Consider the following 27,020-nt stretch of genomic DNA (forward strand, 5'->3'; position numbering starts at 1 on the left):
GGTGAAGCGTGGCTATCCGGCCACTGGGGTGCTTGGCACGGGTGATTCGACCACGAGACGATCCAGGAAGGTGTAAAAGGCGAACTGGTTGGTCCCACCAGCTCAGAGGGAAGAAGACTCTCCTGGAAGAAGATCTCCTCTGTCGTCGGGAAAGTGGTGAGTTTCGTACAGCAGGGCTCCACCAGTGGTGTCGTCATTGTAGATGGCTCAGCTTCTCCCCTCTTTGGATTCTTTAGGTCTTGCGGCGACTTCTGAAGTTCCAGTCCCCAAAGCCCTGCTTTTATGCAGCAAAACCCCCATTCATCAGCCTACCTGTCATTCAAACATGCTAAGTGGTGAGACAGGTGGCTCACCACTGGGCCAATCACACAAGAGTGTGACTTGAGTTGCCAAGGCAACTCAGTCCAGGGTGCCTAATCCCCCTCCCACACATCCTGTTGACCCCAGACAGAGTGGCACCATTTGGAGGGCTCCTGTGGAGAAGCCTGACAAAAAGTGGAACAAAGGGCTCGTCTTTGGTTAGAGTTTCAGAGGCGAACACAAACGCCATTTTAAAACCGAGTCCTGGCAAAAAGACCCAACCGGGGAATAAATATTAAATAAATAACCCGGCGGTATCTTTAACATTGTACCAAAAAGTGGTGCGTTTAAAATTAATGGGAAAATCCCATAGGAAATATTCAGGTGGAATATTTCACGTGGTATCCACTGCCACCAGCCAGAAACTCGACAAGGGGGGACTGGATAGTGCCCCCTTGGAAAACAGACCCAGGGGAAATCGAATTACCCCTACCAGTACTTCCACAATATGATGGTTTGTACTGGTTCTGTTCACAATTTGAGACTAGTAAAGCCAATGGTGACTTTACATGCCCCGGGAGAAAGTAGTCAGTCCCAGGATATGGAGTCTATGTTTGGGGGTCACTATGACACCCCTCTGTGTTACTGCACTGAGGGTGCTGTGTAACGCACATACCAAAAACACATGAAGCCCTATGGAGTAAAAGACCCCATAGCCCATAAAACACATTACATAGTCAAAGGGTATTCTCAAATCATGCCTAAGAGTGGGAGAAAAAGAGTCTCACTCTTAGCAGGAGAAAAAAATAAACCCCAAAAATCCAGCAAAGCTGCTGGGGGACTCACTAGGTTTGGGAAATTAGCCTTAACAGAGAAATCTCCCTAACACTCTAATTCATCTAACACCTCTGACAGTGTATATTTTAGTGGGTTCCAGTATAGACAGATCAATAGTAAAGGCGTATGAGTGCTTGCCCCCTTTAAAGAATATGAAACTGCTAAAACATGATAGGATGAGTGGATGATATTAGCTATATAATCCAAAGAATTTCTAATTCCCATCGCTAACCCACCAGATGGTCGACCCCAGCTCCTCATAAAGCTTTAAAGCAAAAGGTAGTATAATCCAGCAGCACCAAGTTATCTTGTTTCATAGTTCTTGCAACATTATAATGTCAGGTAATTTATCGTACTCAAAAGATGAGAGCCAGCATGCAATATTGCAATGTCCACATGAGTTCCATGAATAAATGATAAGTTTATCTTTATTCTATGGATTATTTGCAACTGATTTAGAGGCACATATTTACTTTAACGGGGGTTTAATCCACAACAGTTCGTGGCTACCATGGGCAATTTCAAGTAATTGAGGAATGCATAAATTATCGGTTTTCAATTCCTTACTAGCTCCTTCTCCAAAGTTATTCTCTTTAATTTTTTTCACTGGTTCGTATTGGAGAAACTCATTAGCAGATTATTTATTATTAAATGCATGTAAACTGAACTCTAAATCCAACAATTCTTTTCTAAACGACCATATGAGTTTTAAGACATGTTCTGAAAATACATGGCATGTCATCCTATGGTTGTTATGCATTGCAAAGACAATTTTATCAAAATCATTTGATGTAAGAGTTCCTAAGGATGGAATACTGTAGAGTAGAATCAGTAAATACGATCAGTTAATTCTGGAGGTCCCCATAATCTCAGGTTTACCCTCCAGGCCCATCATATTGATCTCTTTTCCCTTCACATTAACCCCATTCGACTCTGACTGGCTATTTATACTAGCGTTAGTATTTACTACAAGCAGTGGTATACTAGTATTAGAATTAACCACAGTCTGAGGTGCACTGGCATTAATATTTGCTACATACAGTGGTGCAATAGTACACCCATTGTTCACTACAGGATTAATAATATTCATCGAAGGGATTGGAGTCTGACAAAGGCTAACACCACTCCCTGTAATTACTGTGCCATCAACCGTCATTATATAAGAATCTGGATTTAATAGTTTAGATACAGTTTCTAGAGATAAACTACCACATTTCAAAGCATATTCCAAACTTATTAAGTCATTTCCATTTGATTGCACATTAGTTATATGTACACCAGGGTTGGATTTATCAACTTTGTCTTGAATGGTAACAGGCCTATCAGGCGTGGAAATTTGAGCCAAAATCTGCGATTTACCAGAACCCAAGCAAATAACTTCAAATACTTTTTTAGGATCATTCATAACTTTGACCTCATTCACCGATTTCATGCATACATCTGAATATAACATATCCTTGGTCGGCATGGCACAGGGTTCATTTTTACTAACCACAGTATCACTTATGGTTCCTAGCAACTTTGAAGTGCATTTCTTTCCTTCACTAGGGAAATAACTTGTCAGCATCACCGCCGGTTTATTAACTTTTACATCCATACACGTTTTTACCATAGTATCTTTCATTTTTAACCCTAGCTTCTCCGCTGCAGTTTTCAGCAATACCTGTTTGCTTCCCTTTGCTACTATAGGGTTCAGTTCAATAGCTACCAACTGCACGGTGTAATCATTATTATTCAGATGAAGTTGACTCTCTTCAGTAAGTTGTTTTAAATCTATTGTGTCTTCCTCATTACAATTTTCAGAGGGAGAGTTTCCATCATTTGCATTAGGCAATTTAGTAGAAAGGTTTTTCAATTTTGTGCTCTTCTCATTGGCTGACCGCCTTTTTTTTCAACACGTTTCACAGCGCGCTGCAATTGTTTACGGCATCGTCTTGACATGAATGCTGGCGTGTCAGTCTCTAAGTCATCAGAGCATTCCATCTTGTCTTCAATCTCAATAATATTCGTCAGGGCAGTCGGACTGTCAAGTTGCTCCAAAACAATTGTACCAGTGTTTTTCACCATTCTACTTTTTATTTCATTAAGTTCGTGGCATAAAGACTGGACTGTCGAATTAGTGGACCGTAATTCATTCACAATATTAGAGAGCATTACATTTTTATTGTCATTGCTGCTCATCACATCAGAATAAAAACGTTCGTTGTTTTCTCCATTCCATTGAGAGCCTTGCTCATGGGTGATTTTCATTTTAGGACTTTTATAGGGAATGATAGATTTATTCATGCACACGCACACCTTTGTAAAACCTTATTGTTTAGACTCTACTTCTTACCAAGGAGGCCTTTTTGCAAAAGCTGTCCTTCATTCAGTACATAATTAAAAACTCTGGTACTCCCTCCTCCAAATTACAACTGGTGTGGGAGTTTAACTAAGATGAGGAATACATGGGAGGACACAATCCATTCGAAGAACAAGTTACTTACCAACTGTAACAATCTTTCGACTGGATGTTCCTCACACATATTCCTCATCAACCCTCCCAACCTACCCATCCATACAGTTTTCATGCTTTTTGCACTTGTACTTCCTTAAGAGCCTGACATCCTTCGATGCCTGATACAACTGATGCAACCATTAACACCGAAAAAACAGAACTGAGACCAGCGGGCGCGGCTCGAGCCCTTTATACGATGGATGACGTCAACATTCAACGGCAGCCCTCAAGGGACTACGACTACGTGGCAATGAGCTGGCAGACTATATCTAAGATGAGGAATATGTGGGAGGAACATCCAGTCGAAAGAATGTTACAGTTGGTAAGTAACTTGTTTGTCTAAAGTAAATCAAGCATCCTCCCCTTGGTCGTATATCACCTGTGGAGTACCTCAGGGTGCTTGTTTGTCTCTGGCCCTTTTCAATGTTTATATTCGCCCCTGTGCAATCTTTTAGATGATCTAGGGATTCTGTTCACTAATTATGCTGATGATATGCAGTTCCTTTTGGAACTGTCTGGTGATTACGCTGCAGATTCTCGAAAGGTTCAGATTGTATAGAATGCAGTGAAGAATTGGATGCCCGCAAATTGGCTATGCCTGAACAGTGCCAAAACTGAGTTCTTGATTTTTGGCTCATCTCAAGCAAGAGCCAAACTGTATTCCTGCTTTTCTTCACTCACTATTGAAGAGCATGATATTGCTTTTCAAAAGAAAGTCAAAACCCTCTGGGTTTTCTTTGAGGCTTCTCTGGGGGCAGAAGCCCAGGTAGATAGTGTGTTAAAAAAATCTCATTATCATCTAAGGTTCTTGAGAGTAGTGAAGTCATATGTGTCACCAAAAATTTGTCAAACATTGGTACAGGCAATTATTATGCTCATACTAGATTATTTTAGTGCTCTTCTTAGTGGGACCAGTACAAATGCCATGCATAAACTGCAAATACTGCAAAAGGACGCTGTGGTTATCGTTAAGAATGTCTCAAAAAGAGATCACATTTCAGAGCACAGAAGGGACCTTCATTGGCTCCCTATAGTATCCAGGATTAAATTCAAGCTAAATACTATGGTTCACAAATGTATCTTTGGAACAGCCCCCTCATATTTAAAGCAGAGTTTAACTCAGCAGCAAACAATTAACAGACCTTGAAGGTCTTCTAGCACGCATAGACTGATCTGTCCTAGAATCAAAAAAAACAGAGGTAGTGGCCGTTCCTTTCCAGTCGATGCTACCGCAGCCTGGAATTCTCTTCCTGTTGGTCTTCGCTCAGAAAGAAACCATCTTTTGTTTCGTAAAAGATTGAAAACTCTCTTGCTCATTTGATACCTGCTTTTCCATCCATGCTCCCTCCTGCCGTTGAGTTTTCATTTGTTTCGTTGCTTTTTGTTGTTTTATGTCTAATTGTGCGCTTTGATGCCTGCAGGCTTAGGCACATTACAAATAGTAAATAAATAAAATACGTGCCCAAAACTTTGGATTTGCCTTAATGACCACATTAGTTATAGAATCGGGACTTGCTTCACTAGAGAGTTTCAGACTCTTGATGATTACAAGTATATCATCAGCCTCAAGGCCAATGATGATTTCCACATCAGTGGCAAAAGTATCCCCCACTGGCACTGCCAGAGTGCTATCAAAGTATAGGTCTGCTATAACGGATCCCCAAGTACTCTCGGAAATAGAGTTAAACTCCTGGGGGGCATTGCCAACAATGAACTTTAAATATGAGGCCCAGAACTTTTTATTATCATTGCCCCTTCGAAGTGTAAAAATCAATTTCCAATTACCATTATCGAGTGAGTGTCTGTGGTGCCTTAGCCAATTCTTATGGTGAGTCGCAAGTAAAGTAAGTTGAGCATTTCTGTCACTACTTGTAATACAGTTATTTTTCTCAACATTAGATCGTGCTTGGCAATATAACCTTTTTACGCTGATGAATTGCAATATCAAACAAGCCCATATTACTATCTTTAGCATGATTTATAAAAAGATTTAGGTGCAGCCACCCGCTAAAGTCTCCATGGTAGAGCGCATATCCCAAGTGTTAAGGTAAAACCACCAATTCCCCAACATTAAGTGGTCAGTATAAATTAATTAACTTTTCCTGCGTGCTGACCACAATATGGTTCAACCAATGATTGCGTCCAAATTAATAAGACATGATCACTTAATGTAGTGTGGAGAATGGTTAAAGCGATGCAAAAAAGCAAATGTGAATGATCAATATAGATGTAATCAATACAGGAGGATATGTTTCCGTTGGTCCATGTAGGGCCTGCGGTTATGCCTTACCACAAATTACTGTTCAAACATATTAGACCATACGTATCAAGTAATTGCCCCATCCACAGTCCCCCCTATTCCTACTAGGTAATGTACCATGCAATGTTGATGTTAAATCAGGTACCACAAAGGGCTTGGTGGTTTGGGGTTGACAATCACCTGCAATTACGACCTTATTGCAAGAATAAAGGTCATACCAGCAGAATAAAAGCCTTTCTGTGGTCTGAATTATTTTTAAATCGATGCCACCGGAAGGATCGTATAAATTGATGACCAAAATCTTATTAGTGCTTATTAAAGGGGCCTCTAGTATGTCTGCTAATACATGCAGGGAGGAGGCTCCTGCAGAAAATTCCATCAGGCTATATTAGTACTTCGCTCATATTGCTAGACACCACCCGCGGCCAGCCCGTTAGTTTTTGCTTAGCCGATCTGCATAAAATGGTACATCCATCCAGGGAGATGTCACCACAGACCCAAGTCTCCTGCAACAAGAAGCTATCGCTAGCAATAAGGTGTGATAAACCCATCGGGTTACATAAAAAGGAGCTTTAGCCTTGAGTGTTCCAGGAGAGCCAGTGATGATTCTCCAATGTGTGTGCTTGCCAAGAATCATTGGCTTCAAAAGAATCTGCAATCCATTGATCCACTTCCCACTGATTTTTTGATAGGTTCCACAGGTGTGGCAAAAGAAGCCAAAATACAAATTATTTCTGTATTATGTTCACTGGGGGCCCAATTAGTTGAGCTATCGATGTCATAACTCCATGCGTGTTATGTCAGCCGATGTGATATTTTTTAGCAGAGGCTGTGCCATAAGGCTAATAAGTGGTTGTGATTCAAAAAAGCACTAGCTGAAGTTGACTTCAGTTCCGCAATTTTCTTCCATTTACCCGAGGGTAAGGCGTTTTCTGCTTGCAATTGAGACTGCGGGATATCAGCCATGTGATTATGTGAGGCTTGGAGTTCCGTATGTACTGCGGGGGTCCAATGGCATGGGACAAGGTTGGCTGCAGACTTGCACTTGGATTTTTAACCCTTGTGGTGGTGGTTGCTATATACTGTTCCCCCATTTATCTAATGACCTTGCAATTGCACTTGCCTGAATGTGCCATCATCCAGTGTTCTAGAGAAAGTCGTTTTAGGAGGTGGGATGCAATCAACATTCCTACACCTGCATATAGTAGGTGCATTCACTGATTGCGTATGCGATACCTGTTTATTGGCGATCTTTACTTGTGCAACAAACGCCTGCGTCTTCTTCTATTCCTTACTGGTCGAAAGAACTTAGGGGCTTCTGAGGCTTCTATAACTTCCTGTTCAGTGGGTCCCAGTGGTTTGTGATCACTCTCACCATAGTCAGAATGCACAGAAGCAGGATTTTGCACTCTGCAGGAATCAGGTGCCGGACTGCCACTTTCAGTTTGCCGCATAGAAAAGACTTTACAGAGAACGTCTGGAGTAGAGACCACACTCGCCAGCGATGCTGCACTGTCTGATATATCAGGGACTTCAACCTCATTAGCATTGACGTTTTCCAGATCAGGACCCCTGGTACGGCTCTCAAGTATAGCATCAACGACTCTTGCGAGTACACTCTTGAGTTCCTGTTGCTCCTTTGCCATGTTGGTACATAACGTAAATAATGCATCTACAGTAGATGCCACAACATTCAGTATAGGAGTAGATAATATTTCCTCCTCATATATTGAGTCAAACGATTGGAGAGAGGTATCAGCCTCGCTATCCTCAGCAGTAGAGCTGGTAGAGGAAATGCACTTTGGCAAATCGGGTGTGATGGGCAAATGGGTTCGTATTATGTTAACATACTGTCCTGGTGAGGAGTTCAAATCCCTGCCCGGGCCACTTTATGAGTTTCTTTTCAGGCCCAGGCATAGGTTGAGAAAATAGGCAAGTCCTTCAGCGATAACTTCCCGCCCCTGTTGGCCCCAGTGGTCATGGGGAACCCGACCGCCACTAGTCTACCCAGCCACAGGCCTCTCCAATGCCGCTGAGGCAACGCACACATGCTGATCGATCAGCTGCTCTGCTCCTCATTACCCGCTCTCCAAAGGGTTCCAACGCGGCAAGCACAGGGAAACAAGGGGAAACTGGAGCATGGGGCTTAGTGATGTACCATATATACGACACCTGATGTCACGCCCGGAGCCGACGATCGAACACCGAGCAAGATGGATCGATGGCCAAGTCGAGGTCCACTATGCCACCTGTCGAAAAGTTTCCGAGCAACAGAGCTGGATGAGGATATCTATCAGATGAGCTATCTGCAGGAGAAGAATCCATAGAAAGATCATTACGGTAAGTAATTTCTCCTTTAGTTGTAACTCTAAATATTCTCGTGCTTCAGAATTAACTGTATACCACTAAGGATTGATTTAGGAATATCACACTACTTAAATAAGGTGAGTTGTTGAATTTGCCACCACCCGTTTCTGGTTCTTCACATATCCCTTTGTGCTTCTCACAAGTCAGATTGTGTAATAACTCTTTCCTGTTGGGCATCAATTGCACAGGAAAAATGTTGTTCAGGTCTCTGTGGTGTGTGAATATGTTTGTGAAAATGGCAAAACCCTCATAAAGGAACAAATATTGTGTTTCTTAAATCAAAGAAAAAAGCACTAGTTATGGAATAATACAGGCATATGGTTAATGTGATTCTTGGTGAATAATCACACACATTTGTATGCTTGCACAAACCCTAGTTACCCAGTAACATATTCAGCAATTTGTTATTTGTATGATGTACCTATTGCACTAAATTGGCTATAACTTATGATTCTTCCAGTCATTTTGCCTTCTTTCCAATACTTGCAGGTGCTCACATTGGCGTAGGTATCAGTGGCCAAGAAGGAATGCAAGCGGTTTTAGCCAGTGATTACTCGTTTGCACAGTTCAGATACCTTCAAAGGATTCTAATGGTACATGGAAGGTGGTCCTACTATAGGATGTGCAAGTTCTTGTATTATTTTTTCTACAAAAACTTTGCTTTCACCCTGGTTCACTTTTGGTTTGCTTTCTTCTCTGGTTTCTCGGCACAGGTTAGTATATCAAATGAAAAATGTTATTATAAACTAATGATACATACTGACTAAGATGTTCTTTTCCCATGAATACATCTGTTTTTACTGTTGCATTGCATCAATTGCAGTGGCCATTGCATTGCCCCCTTTTTTATTAGCTAGGAAAACGCAGGGCCAACACATCATGAGCACAAAATTCAGAAATACATCAGTCAGTAAAAAATGTTACTACTATGACTGCATTATTTATATTTAACCCTGAAGCTGTCCTTATATGAGAAATCCCAATTTTGAATTCGATTTTCACACCTTTGAAATGAATAGTGCACTCAAAACATATTGCTACAGAAAAAATATTTAAAACATTTACAAAAATATTGTCTTCGAAAATGGTACATATCAGAGCAGACAACTGTTATATTTTTCCTTCACCATGCTGAAAGGTAAAGGCATTTTACATATTGGATAAACTACATAGATCTATAAAAACATCTACATTGGAAATAAATCTCTTGGAGCAAAATTAGATGGTAAGGAGCTAAGTAAAACTGAATTAATCAAAGTCTGAAACAATAATTCGTAGAAGCCCAGTTAGTTTCAAGATGGTTCTGATTCCTACACTGTATAAAGCCTGGCCTGTCCTGTCCACAAGGATTCAATATGATAAATGCATTAGTTTAATCTTGCATGGACTATTGAATGCAGCTTATTATGGGCTCTTCGGCTGAGCTCCTTGCTATCTTACCCTTAAAATGGCTGTTGGTGAAACACTGATTTTTCTTAATGTTTCTGTGCCTGACACACTGAGCTTTCCAAAATGGACTTGGGCATACACTGCATGTAAAACATGGGTCATATGTCTGTACATCAGAAGCTAGTCTTTCTACTATGTCTTGCAAGTTCCAGCCCAGAGTAGATACAGTGGAACTACCACCTTCTGTTTTATAAACATATTCCTAGGCACTCCTTCTGCTATGTCTTCTTTTGGAGCAGCCAAGCAGAGGGAGCTAGAGCAGTTTTGGGATGGGGCGGAATTTATTTATTTATCCAGGTTTTATGTAGTATGCAAAATTACCTATCAATAGCAGTGGAAAGAATACAGTGTGACAGGGTCAGTAAACTGACCATATCAAGAGGGGATGGGAACCCCCTCTTTATCCTGAGAAGGAGGCCTACCAGGGTGCAAACCAGAGCCAGTCCCCCCTTGTAGGGAGAAGGTGGCTGTTAGGAGGCTCACAGTTTCCATTCCCTCTTTAAGTGCCTATATGTTTTGGGCACTGCCATTGTTGATCACCCCAGACCTCTTGAAAAATATGCTGGCCAGTCTCTTTCTAATAATTTCAGTGAATAACATTCATCAGCTCTACTGGCAGAGCACCCCTGATAAGACAATCCACCAGAGCTTCTACAAGAAGTCTCCTGCCAGAATATTTCCATCGGCACCAGAGAGGGAGAGAATGGCGATGTGACACGTCAGCTAATCAGATACAAAGGGATTTGAGGAGGTAGAGGGGCACTAACTTGTCAGATGTTTAGATAGTTTCACAAGTAAATGAACAACACTTCAATCAAATATATTCTAGATAGATGTTTGTATAGATTTCAGGTGCAAAGGGACTGAAGTAGTCTCGAGGCCACCTGAGACAAAGGGAAAAACAGAAAAACATGGCCTGTCATATGCTGACAGGCAGTCCTCATATGCACTCCTGAGGGATATGGTCATCCCAAGTTATGGTAATTGCATCTTTGAAAACTTAATGAAATTACTGCATTTTTGTTCTTAGTGACCCTTCTGGGTTTCTTTACAACTATTGAAATGAAATGAAATACAAACATCAAAGGTGTGCTTTTTTTCAATTTTCAAATTGGTATTTATAAAGTTTAAATCAAAGGAAGCAAATATTACAAAAGAATTAACAATTTTCACAAAAGGGAAACAGAAAACTAGAATGTGATACAGTCATTTTCAAATGTTCCATAAATGTTTACAGTCCAGTGTGTCACCACTCAATATTACATCATAGAGTTTTGTGTTATTTGGTAAAACACTGTAAGATCACATTTTAGTCTTGTATACACTTATTCCAGATGTATAGGCTGTATCATAAGGTGTTGATGCATTTTGGAATAAATCCTTCTTCAGGGCTAGAGTTGTAAGTGTAGGTTCAAGCATTAACCTTGTACTTCAAATCGTAATGTATCTAGAAGTAATACACACAAAATACATTTTTAGGGGGAAGTTCTGTAAAATTCATTCGCTAGTAGGTGTCTACATATAAATATATAAATATGTAAAGAGACCAACCTGGTATCCTTAAGTAAAGTTCCAGGTGGCTGTATTATCTTCATACAGGAATATTGGACTTGTGAAGATTGGTTTTACTCATCAGAACCAGACATCTGGAGACTATCCGGTTGTCTGTGTGCGATTTTTCTCAGTCCGAGAAAGTGCCCGGTCACAGAACAAAAGTTCAGAGTAACTGGAAATAATTAGAGAAGAATAGGTATGGATCGTGATCCTACAATGTTATCGTAACGTATGATGTTAAATAAATTATTGCCATGGACAAACAAACATATTATATGAAATGAAAACAGTGCTTTTGTAAGTGACTGTCAGCTGTTGGAGACTGCTGGAATCCCGTTTTGTCAAAGACTGGAAAAATACCTAATTGTGGAAACGTCCTCAAGCCCCTCCCACTTCCCAGCATTCCATTTCAACAGTGGACGCGCATTTTCCCAAGTGCTTTGTTGAACCAGCATTGTGTGTTGCCGCTCGTCCCTCGCACCAGCGTGCTTCCTGGAGGAGGCGGGGCAGGAGGCAGGAGCAACACGTGACTGGATCACGTGATCGCGGCCGCCTACAAAGGACCAACGCAACCACCCTTGTGGCGTTAAGCCCGGCTGGAGTAAAGCCCTGAGACTGTTGTGCGGCTGTTGGGCGCAGTTGGCGCAAATAATCATATGGGTTCTGCATAAGATCACCAGCTGCCACCAATAGCTGAGGCGAACCTGAGGTAAGGCCTACATCGTTAATAACACTCGTTCATACAGCGTGAGACTGCGGGATCTTATATCCTTTGATCACGCTGTATTGTCCAACTACGCCACGATAAAAGTCGTCTTGTTACTTTTTTCATCTTTTTTTATTCAATTTTTCCGGTCCTGATACTTCTAAAGATTCTATTTAGCATCTCATCTTCAACTTTGGTAGTAAGCACTTTTGATGCAAGCTGATCATCTACCCTTGATCTATTGAATGCTGTAAGACATATTGTTTACCACTTGCTACCAACAATCAGTGAATATTTCACAGAGTGTCGATTACACCAAAACTTGATGAAACTCCGCAGCACCAAAGATATGGAAGGGGCAAGGAATGGTTCGTACTTAAACCAAAGCTGCGAAGTGGTCACACCAACTGCCCAACTCGCCCAGGAGAATGTCAACCTGTCGAATGGACACGTAATCCAAGTTTTGGTACATGCTGATGAAAAACATAGTACCCCAACAACAAGTCAGTCAGAGAAAAACCCAAATATTGCTATAATGAATAACTGGAAAAAAGGGCTGGAATACACTATCTCGACAAGAAAAATACAAAGCAAAATAGAAAATCATTTCGGGAACAAGCGACATAAAAGCCACAGTGACATCGAAGGAGAATCCCTTATTCTTTGGGAAGAACCAAGACACTCCCAAACCCCAGCTTCTAGCACAGAAATACATACTGGTGCAGTACATCCGGAAGAAAAAACCTGTACCTCACCTGTGGAAGATAATGCATTCACCCTAACTTTACAAAACACACAATCTTCATCGACTATTGCGCAGCAAATGCCGGAACAAAGGGACCTAGAAAGAAAAGATGAAGAAGAAGCAATAACAAATCCAAATTCAGACACATTGAAAGCACTGAACTTTGTTCTTAGCTCATTGGTTTCAGTCTTTGAGATGCTAAAAGGAGAGGTCCAATCGCAAAATGGGACATTGCTAGAAATGACTAAAGAAATTTCCCTTTGCGACTCTACTCTAGTGGGCCTGGCAAATGCCATGAATACAAAACTGAGCACCCCAATTCAGGCACTGAACATTGAGATTGCAAAACAAGGACTCGACATCTCCTCCATCCAGCAATCACTGAAGGAAAAGAATCAAATTGAAAACCAAAACAACACACTTTTGAAAGAAATCTTCTCAATATTGAAAGGACAACTGCCCCCAGTTCAAAGAGAAGAAACTGTAGAAAAAATTCATGACTATTCATTGGAGGATACCCCACTATCAGACTCAATATTGGAAGAATTCCTAAGACTAGCTACAGTACTAGAGGAAGAGGAAAATACTGGAAAAAGCACAAAAGAAACCAATTCTGGTAACCAAAAAACCAGACTGGCGGAAAAAACTCAGGAATGGCAAGAACAAGGGGAACAAACATCAAGAGGCAGAAGAAAAAGGAGAAACCGCTCAGCAAAGAGAAAGGGCTCCAAATCCTCACAGTCAAAAAATAAAAGCAAACGTAACAGAGGGCTGAAGCAAAACAAAATCACAAAAGAAAAAGGTAAGATCCAGGTAAAAATATATTCTGATATGTCTTGTGAGGAGCAGGACAACATTGTGGGCGACGCTAAAACCCCTCTTATTGGCACCAAAAAAAATAAACTTAATACAGGAAAGGGAAACCAGAAAATCAAAATCGACATCCCTAAAAAAACCAAATCAACTAAAGACAAACAATTGGATGATACAGTTCCAGTAACAAAAGCAAGCATTGGCTTACAAACAGAGGAGCTGACAGGACAAAAAAACAATCCAAAAAAGAAAAGCATAGAGATTGTAAAGGACCTGAAAAATCAGATAAGTCCGGAGGAGACACCAAGGAAAAAAAACCTAGCCGCTCAACCTCAAAAAGAAAATATAGCCAAAGCAGTCAAATGGGCTCCAATTTTCACACAAAAAACAGGGCAGTATGCAGTAAGAAGATCTTGTGGGAATGTTACTGCCACAAATCAACAGGAAAATAGGAAAATTGCCCCCATCTTTTTAACAAAGAAACCGTTGACCTCCAAGGACTCAAGTAAAACCTCTTCAGATGCAACTGCTCCAGCAAACAGGCTGGGAGGTAACACGTCTGAAATAAATGCATTCCAAGTCAAAAATGGAGAAGGAAAATACGTCAAACTTGATACTGAGAGGCATCATGAGGGGAACGCTGAAGGTACCCGCTCACTCACCGATTTATGTGACAATCTATCTGAAAATACAGCAATGGGAAATGTAAATGAAAGGATTTGGCTGAGACTGCGTTCAAACTATGGCCACTACAAATCCTTGAACCGGGGAGTGATCTTGAACATAATACAAAAAATAGGAGACCTTCGCTCTTTAACATCTAAGGACATTGAAAGCGTGAAATTCCCATTGTCATGCGATCCATTTTTGGTCGAACTCATCATGACCTCAGAGACCGCAAAAAATGACATCTTGCGAAACTCAATCGAGTTGGAATCCTATGGACTGGAAGTCTCATACTGCAAGAAGAGAAATAACATCATGGCCAAATACTGCACTCCCCCACGCCCAAACAAAGAAACAACATATCAAAATGAGGCAATTCTCACAAAGCAAGGAAGCTTAGAAAAGGGCTTCAAAACAAAAGAAAACACCCTTATGCTCTTACCAGATATACTGTCAGAAGTTCTGAAGAAGCTGGGTCTGGGCACACAACAACTTTAGAAAGAACCATGTTAATATCTTTAGCTGGAACACAAGAGGCTCCAGTGTCATCAGAGGCAAAGAAGCAAGGTCACACATATTCAATCAAGGGGATGCAATTCTTTTACAAGAAACCTGGTTGGTCAATCCGCTAAGCATCGAAGGGTATATGGTCCATTGTTTGTCAGCCACACAAAAACCACTGGGTCGGCCCTCAGGAGGCTTACTAATAGCATTAAAAAACCAAGTCTTTAAAAATGCAAAGGAAATATGGAATAATCCCCAGGGCATTCAGGCATGCAGAGCCGAAGTATCAACACAAGAAAACACCACAACTTGGGTCTTTGTAAATATTTACTGGAACCCAGCAACATCAAAACTAGACTGCTTTTTAGAGAATTTAGCATCTCTATTCGAACTACTAAAAACAACTCTAGTTTCTAGTAAGATCGTGGTAGCTGGAGACTTCAACACGAATTGCCTATATCCCCCAAAAGGAAACTGTGATCGAGTAACCCAGAGAAAAAGAACTCTGGGAAAACAATGGCAGGATTTTATGGAACAATGGGACCTCCATATGGTAGTGGGCTCACAGGAGGGCGTAAAAGAACCATACATAACCTGGAGAAGAGGTAAATCTTCCTCAGCCTTAGATTATATCTTCGTTTCAAAAACCCTGCTTGCTTTGCCCTATACATTAAAAATAATACAGGAGCCTGGAAGTGACCACAGCAGACTGGAGCTGTCACTCGAAAACATTCTGACAACAGAAGCTGAACGAGAATTACAGATGCTAGAAGGGAAGAAAGGAAAACTTAGAGTTGTAAAGTATAAAGATGGGGGGACTAACTTAAATGGAAAACTTAAAATGATTCCCGAATACATATGGAAATCACAATGCGATCCACACCGATTTACCAACTTCCTATGGGCAACCTTAGCACCCAAATACCTAGCGGGAGAAGCTAAACAGAAACACCTGCACTCCTTTGACGAATTCACACAAAAAAGAAAAAGAGAGCACAGGAAAACGTTAAGAGACATCAAAAAGGCAGGACTTTCAGTGGAGGAGATGAAAACTGAAATAAGAACCCAAAAAGCCAACTATAAATCATGGTCGATTTCGCATAACGCAATTCGTATGCAAATAGATGGAGAGCACATACTACAAACACTCAGAGAAAAAAACAGCAAGAACTTCTGGGAAGTAATGAACCAGTTTGAAGGGGATCATGCACAATCATTATGCAACCTAGTGTCAGAAGATGGCTGGGTGAGCTACCTGACAGAGACATTTAAGAGCGACGAAACCCGCGAATTTAGATCTAATCCAGATATTACCTGGCAACTTAACTTCTGTGAAGAAGACATACAGGAAATCATAGCCAGTTCCTCATCATCAAAAGCATCGGGCTTAAACGGGTTGACCTATCAGGCACTGAAAAGTGAACCATTATTGTGGTCAAAGTTATTATCCGCTCTCTTCAGAGAAATACTAAAACAACGAACCTTTCCTGTTTCTTGGAAAACGGCCCTTATAATTCCTCTTTTCAAATCCGGGGATCGTCGTAAACCAACGAATTATAGACCGATAGCATTGCTGGACATTGAAAGCAAAGTCTTCATGAGACTATTACTAACTCACGTTACGAAATGGGTTGAAGATTCCAACATTCTATCACGCTTCCAAACAGGATTTCGCAAAGGCCACTCAACATCTATTAACGGCCTGATTCTAAACATCTTGAATGAGCAAGAGAGAGGGGGGAAAAAACAAATGCTGTACGGAGCCTGGATAGATCTGTCCAAAGCCTTTGATCAGGTGGAACGAACCCTACTGTGGGACAAACTCCGGAACTGGGGAATTCCAGAAACTCTTCTGTCAATTTTGGTGGACCTTCATAAAAACACCAACCTAAGAATACGGCTTGATGCAATGGGTCACCTGTCCAGACTAGTTGAAGTTAATAGAGGTGTAAGACAAGGGTGTCTGGGGGCACCTCTGTTTTTCAACTTGTTCCTGGCAGATATGGGCCACTTTCTAGAAACATCTGCTTTGATAAGCCCAACATTAAATGGGAGGAAAATCTGCTGGCTGGCATACGCGGATGACATAGTTCTCCTCGACAGAACATCAATAGGGCTACAACATCTACTGGACAAATTGAATGAATATGTAGGATTAAACAAATTAACAGTTAATCCATCTAAATCGAACATCTTGATTTTTAAACATCCATTGTCAAAAGCAAAAAACATAAACTGGACCATGGGAGGAGAACGGATCAAAACAGTAGAAACCATAAAATATCTGGGTTATAACATCCATGCACATCCAGCGACATACAAAGTAGAAAATGAAGTGGCAGTCAAAATAACACAATTCATATCACAGATGATCAAGCTAAACTATAAATTCTGCAAGTTCTCTATTTTGCCTCTGGTAAAGTTCTATCTCGCCAATGTGGTTCCAGTTGTTCTATACGGTCTAGAAGCAAAACCGGATCTCTGGTTCATAAACTGGGACAACTATGAGGGCCGCCTCTGGAAAAGAGTTTTGGGTCTTCCAAACTGCGCCACCCTAAAAAGCCTAAGATTCGAACTAGGCCTAAAATCCTTAAACTGTATGGCTGATTGGAAGCTCATTTCACTATTTAGGGAAATAACACTAAGTAAGGACTCGACGTTGTATGGCGATCTCAAACACGAAGTATTATTGAAAAAATCCGCTATTCTCATCTCGTTGGAACGGAAAACTTTGGAAATGCTAAAAAAATTGGACCTGAATGAAGAGACTTTGGCTCTAAACCCTCTTAAAGTAAAATGTAGACTAGAAGAACGGGACTGGATTGAAACAGTGGAGAAAGCACGAGAGGACCCAACTCAAAATTTATTCTTGAAGGGAGAAAAGAAAATTGGATCACTCTCATGTTATCTACTGAAATCTCCAAATAGAAAACTGCGCTCGGACTTCCTCAGAATGAGACTGAATCTCGTCCACTGTGGGGCGGTTTTGGCAAGACGTAACCAAGGGCACATGGCAATAAAATTATGCTCAATTTGCGCAAACCCTGCCAAACAAACGCTAAAACATATCCTAATGGATTGCGAAGGCACCTGGCTTCAGCGATTAAGATTCTTCGGAGCTCTGGTACGGAGGGAGGAAGACATAGTTACAGACTTCCTCTGGGACAGAATAATCTCAGGGAAAAATGCTGCACTTACGTTTGCAGCAATCCAGGTGCTAAGAGAAAGTGGTGTGACAATCTAACACAACGATCCAAAGGATAGAGGTACCTAAGTAGGTCATTTATAGGAACAGAAAAAAACCTGGCAGGGTTGGTGGACAGTAAGAAACCTCAACACAAGTTATGTCTCCTTCGTAACTAACGCAAACTGTCTTGTATTACCTTCCTCTTTTGTAAAGGCTTAAGCCAAAACAAATAAAAAAAAAAAAAAAAAAAAAAAAAAAAAAGAAGTAACTGGGTTAAATCCCAAAAATGAACAAGTATTAACAGGGTTGAATCCCAAAAATGCACAAGTATTAACAGGGTTGAATCCCATTTGCTGCATTTCAGTTGCTCTGTTGATCTTCTCCTCCAAGCGCTTTCTTGTCACAAACAATCATCAGGGAGGCTGTATTTCTTTACAGGTGTTACTAATTAGTTGCTATTTCAGTCGCAAAGGATTCTTGTAGCTGTAGTGATAACTTCTTTTACAATTCAGGTGACTAGGAACCAACACCACCCCCCAAGAGCACTAGGGTGTTTATCAGGCTATTTATTGAAATCCCCTGATAGAAAGTCTTGCATGAACTTCCTCAGAATGAGACTAAACTTAATCCACTGCGGGGCAATTCTAGAGAAACGAAATCAAGGGGTCAAAGCAAAAAAACTGTGCTCAATCTGCATAAACCCTGCCAAGCAAACACTAAAACATCTGCTTATGGACTGTGAAGGCTCATGGATACATCGTTTAAAACTATTTAGGAACTTTGTGCACAGAGAAGAAGATATCATATAAGACTTTTTGTGGGAAAGACTCATTTCTGTCACAAATGCCGCATTATCATCGGCTGCTATACAGGTTTTAATCAACTGTGAAATAGTTATTTAAATTGGTTTATTTCGAGAAAATGGACTAATATAATTTAGAACATTGAGACTACATCCTAAAGTGGCAGGGTTTGGATAAGAAAATAATTATTTTATTTCTGAAAGAAATATGTAAACCTTGTAATGTCTGATTGTCAGCTGTTGTTCATTTTTTAACTTATTTTTGTAAAGGCTTATTTTAGCCAAAACAAATAAAAAATAAAAAATAAATAATAATATACCTGATGCAAGAAGTAACTGGGTTAAATCCCAAAAATGAACAAGTATTAACAGGGTTGAATTCCATCTGCTGCAGTTCAGTTGCTCTTTTGATCTTCTCCCCCACGCGCTTTCTTGTCAAAAAACAATAATCAGGGAGGCTGTATTTCTTTACAGGTGTTATTAATTAGTTGCTCTTTCAGTCTCAAAGGATTCAGGTAGCTGTTAGTGGTAACTTTTTTACAATTCAGGTGACCAGGAACCCACACCCCTCCAAGAGCACAAATCTTTCCCAAAATTGGGGGAGGGGAGAAAACCATCATTATGGATCTCTCAAGTGGGCCAGTAACCCCGGTGCTGCTGCCTCCTGAGCCCGGAACTCCCACAGCATTATGTAAAAAAAGAGGAAGGCGAGGCACGCACTCCAGTTCCCAGTCGAATATACCTGATGCAAGAAGTAACTGGGTTAAATCCCAAAAATGAATAAGTATTAACAGGGTTGAATCCCAAAAATGAACAAGTATTAACAGGGTTCAATCCCATCTGCTGCAGTTCATTTGCTCTGTTGATCTTCTCCTCTAAGCGGCTTCTTGTCACAAACAATCATCAGGGAGGCTATAGTTCTTTACAGGTGTTACTAATTAGTTGCTCTTTCAGTCTCAAAGGATTCTGTTAGCTGTTAGTGATAACATTTTTAAATTCAGGTGACCAGGAACCAACACCCCTTCAAGAGCACAAATCTTTCCCAAAATTGAGGGAGGGGAGAAAACCATCATTATGGCTCTCTCAAGTGGGCCAGTAACCCCGGTGCTGCTGCCTCTGGAGCCCGGGGCTCCCACAGCATTATGTAAAAAAAGAGGAAGGGGAGGCGCGCACTCCAGTTCCCAGTCGAATATACGTTATGCAAGAAGTAACTAGGTTAAATCCCAACAATGAATAAGTATTAACAGGGTTCAATCCCATCTGCTGCCGTTCAGTTGCTCTGTTGATCTTCTCCTCCAAGCGCTTTCTTGTCACATACAATCATCAGGGAGGCTGTATTTCTTTACAGGTGTTACTAATTAGTTGCTCTTTCAGTCTCAAAGGATTCTGGTAGATGTAGGGATAACTTTTTTTTACAATTCAGGTGACCAGGAACCAACACCCCTCCAACAGCACAAATCTTTCCCAAAATTGGGGGAGGGGAGAAAACCATCATTATGGCTCTCTCAAGTGGGACCAGTAACCCCGGTGGTGCTGCCTCTGGAGTCCGGGACTCCCATAGCATTATGTAAAAAAAGAGGAAGGCGAGGCGTGCACTCCAGTTCCCAGTCGAATATACCTGATGCAAGAAGTAACTGGGTTAAATCCCAAAAATGAATAATTATTAACAGGGTTGAATCCCAAAAATGAACAAGTATTAACAGGGTTCAATCCCATCTGCTGCAGTTCTGTTGCTCTGTTGATCTTCTCCTCCAAGCGCCTTCTTGTCACAAACAATCATCAGGAAGGCTGTATTTCTTTACAGATGTTACTAATTAGTTGCTCTTTCAGTCTCAAAGGATTCTGGTAGCTGCTAGTGATAACTTTTTTTACAATTCAGGTGACCAGGAACCAACACCCCTCCAAGAGCACAAATCTTTCCCAAAATTGGGGGAGGGGAGAAAACCATCATTATGCTCTCTCAAGTGGGCAAGTAACCCCGGTGCTGCTGCCTCTGGAACACGGGACTCCACAGCATTATGTAAAAAAAGAGGCAGGCGTGGCACGCACTCCAGTTCCCAGTCGAATCTACCTGATGCAAGAAGTAACTGGGTTAAATCCCAAAAATGAACAAGCATCAACAGGGTTACTACTTGCATCAGGTATACAAAACTGGGAACTAGAGTGCACGCCTCACCCCCTCTTTTTTCCACACATTGGTTCGAGAGTCCAGGGCTCTAGAGGCAGTGGCACCGGGGTCATCATGCCCTACCTAGGAGAGCCACATTGATTGTTTTCCCCCCTCCCCATATTATGGGAAAAAATTGTGTGATTGGAGGGGAGTTGGTTCCTGGTTACCAGATGTGACTACAGCTACCAGAATTCCCTGAGACCTAAATTGAGACTAATTAGAAACACCTGAAAAGACTGCCTCCCTGAAGATTGTAAGAGACATGAAAAGGCTTGGAGGAGAAGAGCAACTGAACTGCAGCAGATGGGATTTAACCCTGTTACTACTTGCATCAGGTATGCAAAACTGGGAACTAGAGTGCACTCCTCGCTCCCTCTTTTTTCTACACATTGGTTCGGGAGTCCCGGGCTCTAGAGGCAGTGGCACCGGGGTCACCATGCCCTACCTAGGAGAGCTACTTTGATGGTTTACCCCCATCTCTCTATTTGTCGGAAAAAATTGTGCTATTGGAGGGGTGTTGGTTCCTGGTTACCAGAAGTGACTACAGCTACCAGAATTCCCTGAGACCTAAATTGAGACTAATTAGTAACACCTGAAAAGACTGCCTCCCTCAAGATTGTAAGAGACATGAAAGCGCTTGGAGGAGAAAAGTAACTGAACTGCAGCAGATTGGATTTAACACTGTTATTACTTGATCATTGATGGGATTTAACCCTGTTAATACTTGCATCAGGTATACAAAACTGGGAACTAGAGTGCGGGCCTAACCCCCTGTTTTTATACACATTGGTTTGAGAGTCCTAGGCACTAGAGGCAGTGGCACAGGGGTCACCATGCCCTACCTAGGAGAACCACATTGACGGTTTTTCCCCATCCCCCTATTATGGGAAAAAATTGTGCTATTGGAGGGAAGTTGGTTCCTGGTTACCAGAAGTGACTACAGCTACCAGAATTCCCTGAGACCTAAACTGAGACTAATTAGTAAAGCCTGAAAAGACTGCCTCCCTGAAGATTGTTAGAGACATGAAAGCGCTTGGAGGAGAAGAGCAACTGAACTGCAGCAGATGGGATTTAAACCTGTTACTACTTGATCATTGATGGGATTTAACCCTGTTACTACTTGCATCAGGTATACAAAAGTGGGAACTAGAGTGCGTGCCTCACCCCTTCTTTTTTCTGACTGCCGAGTGGTTTGCAGAGTGGCTGCAAAGGGTCTCCCTAATATTAAATTGAGCATTTTAAAAGAACTTACCTGTAATTTAGCTGTGTAGAAGTTCCATGACACAAATTTGGACATGATTCTGCATGGGACGCCATTACCAAAAGCTGGCCACAATGCATAAAGTGGCAGACTTATTCCCCTTTTTTCATCTGCTTACAGGTCTGTAACACCTCTTGGGTCAGGTGGGGAAGAACAGGTAAGATTGGCCAATGGAACCAGCAGGAAACGACCAGTGGGAGAAGGAGGGGGATGTCACAGAAAAAACACTTAATCAAATTGAGATTTAATATCATGCTTCATGCCTGAGATCAGCCTCCAAACAGTGAATGTGAGTCACTATTACTTCTAAGCAAATGTCTCATCTGCTCCAAAACTCTGCTCCATAACCTGCCTTCCACTTGCTCACCGTCCACCTTCTGCGCTGAATTAAACAGATACACTCATGGTTTGTTTCCTGCCTCCTGCTTATATATCCCTCACTGGTAAGGGTTGGCCAGTTGTCCCTATCCAATCTCAATTCTTCCTTCTCCTCCCCTACGTGTAGCTGTGACAAAAGGCTTAAAAGCGGGTCTTAGGTCCACCAACATTCTCTATGCGGTCTTGCCATCCATGAAATCTGGTGGTGAGGAGAAAAGAATATTGATGCATGTTCCAGGACCTTAGTGAAGGGGACCCCTTGGCTAAGTTCAGGGAATCTTTCCTTTCAAGTCTGTGGTGGTCCAATGTGCCCTCCTTCATTGCGGGATTACAGGTGGAATTTTCCAGTCCCGTTGACTGTGCAGCTGCTCTGTACTGCTGTGCAGCTGCAGGTGGTGTCTCTCTCACCGACCGCTCCGCAGCAGTGATCGGGTCCCTGCGGCACTGGAGCTTCGTTTATGTAGATAACTACTTCTGTTTTTCCCAGCTTTTCACCTCAGGTGTAGTACTGGCTCACCATTAACTCTGCTAGGCCTTCCACTTCTGGCTATGGAGAGGTTACTGCCTCCCTTCCCCTTTGAAAAGGCCTGGTTATTGCTATTGTTACAGGGAGGATAACGAAAGAGATCAGAAGGAGGAAAGGAGTGTGGAGGCAATTTTCAGTAAAGGTGTGACATTGGTTGGTGAGTGAAAGTGATTCTGTGTTGTGATTGTGCATGGAAGATCTGGATCTGAGATCGGTAGTTAGAGAGTAGGGAATTACTGATGGTTGACTGGTAGAGTGAACAAGAGAGTCACTGAGGAGAAGGTCGGGTGGGATAGTGGTAGTAAGGATAGAAGAGAGTAGTGTGAGTGTGAAGGGGAGAAAGTCGTGGGTGTGTGGAGAAGGGAGAATAGTGTTTGTGTGGAGGGGGCAGTGGTGGTGTGGGGGAGAAGAGAGTAGCATGGAGAGTAGTAGTGCAAGGAGGGGGAGGAGTAGAAAGAAGTAAGATCCAAGGGTGGAGATTGGTGAGTGAGGGATACATTGGAATGACAGAGGAGAAAGTAGCATGGAGAGAGAGAGGAGAAGGTGGGCAGAGTCAGAGGGAATTGAGTAGGAGGACGAGAGATGAATAAAAGTAGAAAGGGAAAGGAATATTAGGGTGTGAGAGAGAAAAGCCTGAGTTGGGGTTGAGTATCTGGCAGGCACCCCCTTGTACTGTAGAGTTAACCCAGGGAGAACAGTAGGTCACACCCATGAAGTCCCTGATGGAATTAAGTATATAAGGCATTTACTTTTAAACCATCAGCTCGGGAAGAACCTAGACAGTTAGAGTCAATAATAAGCAGAGGCTAACCTGAGGAATAGGGACGCCTGGCTTAGGGAGGGAATTGGTATCGCTAGATGAGAGAGGGATGGCCTAAGTGTCTGTTTTCATCATATCAATATAAACACTTGCTCTTTCTTTGGGAGTTGGTGCATTTTTGCGCCATCTGTGACAACAGTAAATAGTGAGAAAATGCATGCATACACAGAGTTTGAAATGAAGATCTTATCAGCAGAAGCTAAATCCAGCTCCTTGATGTCAGCCATTACCCAGTTGGCAGGATCTACCGCTGGGGAACCAAGAGCGAGCACTCAGTGCACCCTGAATTGAATTTCTAAAAGAGTTGCACACTTAATACCTTTATGTATGATCCATTATGTTTAAATGTGTATTGGATATGCCCTAATTCCACTATATTAATTGTGAAAAAGCTGACGGTATGCTCCCAACCACTCCATCTTCCATTCTGATGGCCAGGGATGAGCCATCGCTTTTGGATGCCGACCATGGGGCTGGACAAGGGAGGGAGGATCACCTGAGTGGAGGGTTACGAGGAATTGGGAGGAGAATGACAAAGGGCGGGACATGGTATTCCCCCCAGTCCCAGAAATACCCCAACCTACTCTCCCTCAACCTTTGGGGGTATCTCCAATCTCCCACAATCTCCCTCTCCCCATTTCCAACAAATACTGAGACGAGGAAGAGGCAACTAAGATCAGTAAATATTACCCGTAGGAATACCATGGAGAAGTAAAAGCAACCTATCCTAGAAAGAGCTTGAGTTGTCTCACTTATAGAGTCAATCAGGGTCAGGCAGGTAATGGTGCCCATTTACACCCTACTCCACTTGACTGTTTTTTCACTATAAAAGGTGTGGTTTAACATAGATGGATGAGCGAGCTGGAGAAGCATTTTGGACCACAGAAGCCACGAAGCTGGGAGTTGCAGTTGCGGGAAGAAGATTCCGGAGGAGAGCGGCATGCTGCAATGCTGGTCCGATCTGTGAGGAGGGCTGCATCCTGGCAGGGAAGCTGTGTCTTCTGAGAGCCGTAGATAGGCAGGTGGGACCCTGCTGGCAGAGTCTGTGCAAGTGCTTGTTCCCTTGGGCCATGTGCTGGGCCAAAGGATGTTTGAGGGGCAGGTGGTGAGCCCCTGACCTGGACCCAAAGCATCCCGCAGAGACTGTTTGCTAGCGCCACGCTACCCAGTGAGTGTCGCATGACAGAGAGGGAGAAACTGAGGAGCGTGCAGTTGGCTGGAACGGAAAAGGGAGAAAAAGAAAGATTGATAAAACAGCACAAAGCGGAAAGCAAGAAGCAGAAACTAGAAAGAAAGAAAACAAGTAAATGGTGCATGTGAGTGCTGCAGAAATAAGAGGACATCAAGTAAACAGATTTAAAATAAAAAAGGTCAAGCAACCTGGATGTAAAGTTAAAAGCGGACAGAAGCAAACTAAAAGGAAAAGTACGAGGGCGCACACGAAAGTCAAGAGAGGGCAAGCGGCCCGAAAGGAAGGTAAGGAAAAAGGTGCGAGTGAGCACGGAGAAGGAAAGTTACAGTATTAAAAGTGCAAGGACGCACGGCAAAGGAAAAGAAGTGCAAGTGGGCAGAGTCAAAGACAGAAGTGAATAAAACATAAGGGTAAAAGAAGCACAGGAAGGTGCAAGAGGCACAGATGGAGCATTGAGTGGAAAGGAACAGTGCAAGTGTGCACCCCAAAGTGAAAGCAGTAAAAAATAATGCAAGTGTGCACAATCAATACCTGAAGATAAAAGGTACCATGGAAAGTGCAAGTAAGAAATACAGAGAGGGTCAAAGGATCAGAGTGGTCATGCTGAGGAAAAACAAAGAGCCTGGTGTTTTCGAAAGCCTCTGATTCTACCCCATGAGAAGATTGTATGTAAGTAAAGCTGTAACAAGAAAAAGGCATATCCTGACCAGATAACGTGTGTTTGGAATTAGAGGGGCCTAAACATGGGGAAGGGCACCCTGAGGAAACTAAAAACAAACTGTGATATTTTGTCTTGTGTTTGAAGTTGTAAGATGCCTGTGCTTGGGGAAGGGAACACTGAGGGGCCTACTTAGAAAACAAAGTACATCTAGATACATATATATTCTTTTTTTTTCTTTTTGTGTTGAAATCTGGATCTGGAAGGGGCCTGAGCTTGGGGAAGGGAACCCTAAGAGGCACGGTCAAGTTGGAAACCTACTGGTTTGCTTAAGAGTACTAAAAGGACTGAAGTTTGGGAACTTAAAGACATTGAAGGTATTGGAGTTCACTGCAAGTACCCTGTTGCAAAGGTATTGCAAGCAGCCCTGTTTGATTGAACTAATTTTGATAAGCTTAACACATGCCTAGCAAGGAAGCCAACGGAAACCAACCCTGTTTCCTTATTTTTTCAGTTGAACCACTACTTTTCGTTTTTGACAAAAGACCCCCTAACACATTTTTGTATAGAGTGAGGGCAAGCATAGGTTTAGACACAGACAGACTTTTTATTTGGACTTTCAACCATGAGCAAGCCCTTAGAAGCATAATTTCAGGGAAACATCCCTTTAGAGCTAGGGCTAGTTAGGTATTACACAAGCCCTGAAACTTGAAATAAAGGTTTTGAAATCTTACTTTCTGAGTCTGTGTCCCTCTTGTCACCAGGCCTGTCTCACATATGGTGTCAGGAGTGGGATTCAACTCAACTGAAACAAGTTGGGGTCCCTGAAGTATGAGAGGTTAAGTGACAGAGCCTCTAGCCCTACAGTGGCCACTAAAGGGTCTGTTGGGTTTGATCTTTGTAGTAGCTGAACAGAAACCATCCCATGAAAAGAAAGACATTGTATCCCTACTGATCTTGTTCTTATTCCACCTCCCAGAACATACATCAGGTTGGCACCCAAGTCGGGACTGGCATTGAATTTCCTGGCCAGGCTGATCAACCCTGATTTTAAGGGGGATGTAAAAGTATTACTTCATAACCATGGGGAGGAGGCCTTTCAGATCCAGGTAGGAGACCAAATAGCCCAGGGAATACTGGAGAGGGTGATGCCACCTATCCCTAGTGAAGAGGCAGAGAAATATGTTACTGAAAGAAGGGCTTTAGGCTTTGGGGAGGCTGATGCTCAAGCTAGTTCTACTCAACCCCCAACCACCTATGAAGAAAGCTCAGACATGCTCCCTGACTTGGTCTTTGCTCAGCGGAATGATCCTTTACTCGCTGAAGCC

General features: G+C 42.2%; 1 protein-coding gene across 1 annotated transcript in view; it reads left to right on the forward strand.

The window, feature by feature from the left end:
* Positions 1-27,020, forward strand: part of ATP8B4 (ATPase phospholipid transporting 8B4 (putative)) — a 5,389,235-nt gene that overhangs the window by 4,509,902 nt on the left and 852,313 nt on the right. The window contains exon 22 of the mRNA XM_069624764.1: positions 8,751-8,974. Within this exon, the coding sequence (XP_069480865.1) occupies positions 8,751-8,974 (224 nt within the window). The remainder of the gene's footprint in view (positions 1-8,750; positions 8,975-27,020) is intronic.

This window comes from Ambystoma mexicanum, chromosome 11 (assembly GCF_040938575.1).
Source record: "Ambystoma mexicanum isolate Mex_15411 chromosome 11, UKY_AmexF1_1, whole genome shotgun sequence".
In the NCBI taxonomy this organism is placed as follows: domain Eukaryota; kingdom Metazoa; phylum Chordata; class Amphibia; order Caudata; family Ambystomatidae; genus Ambystoma; species Ambystoma mexicanum.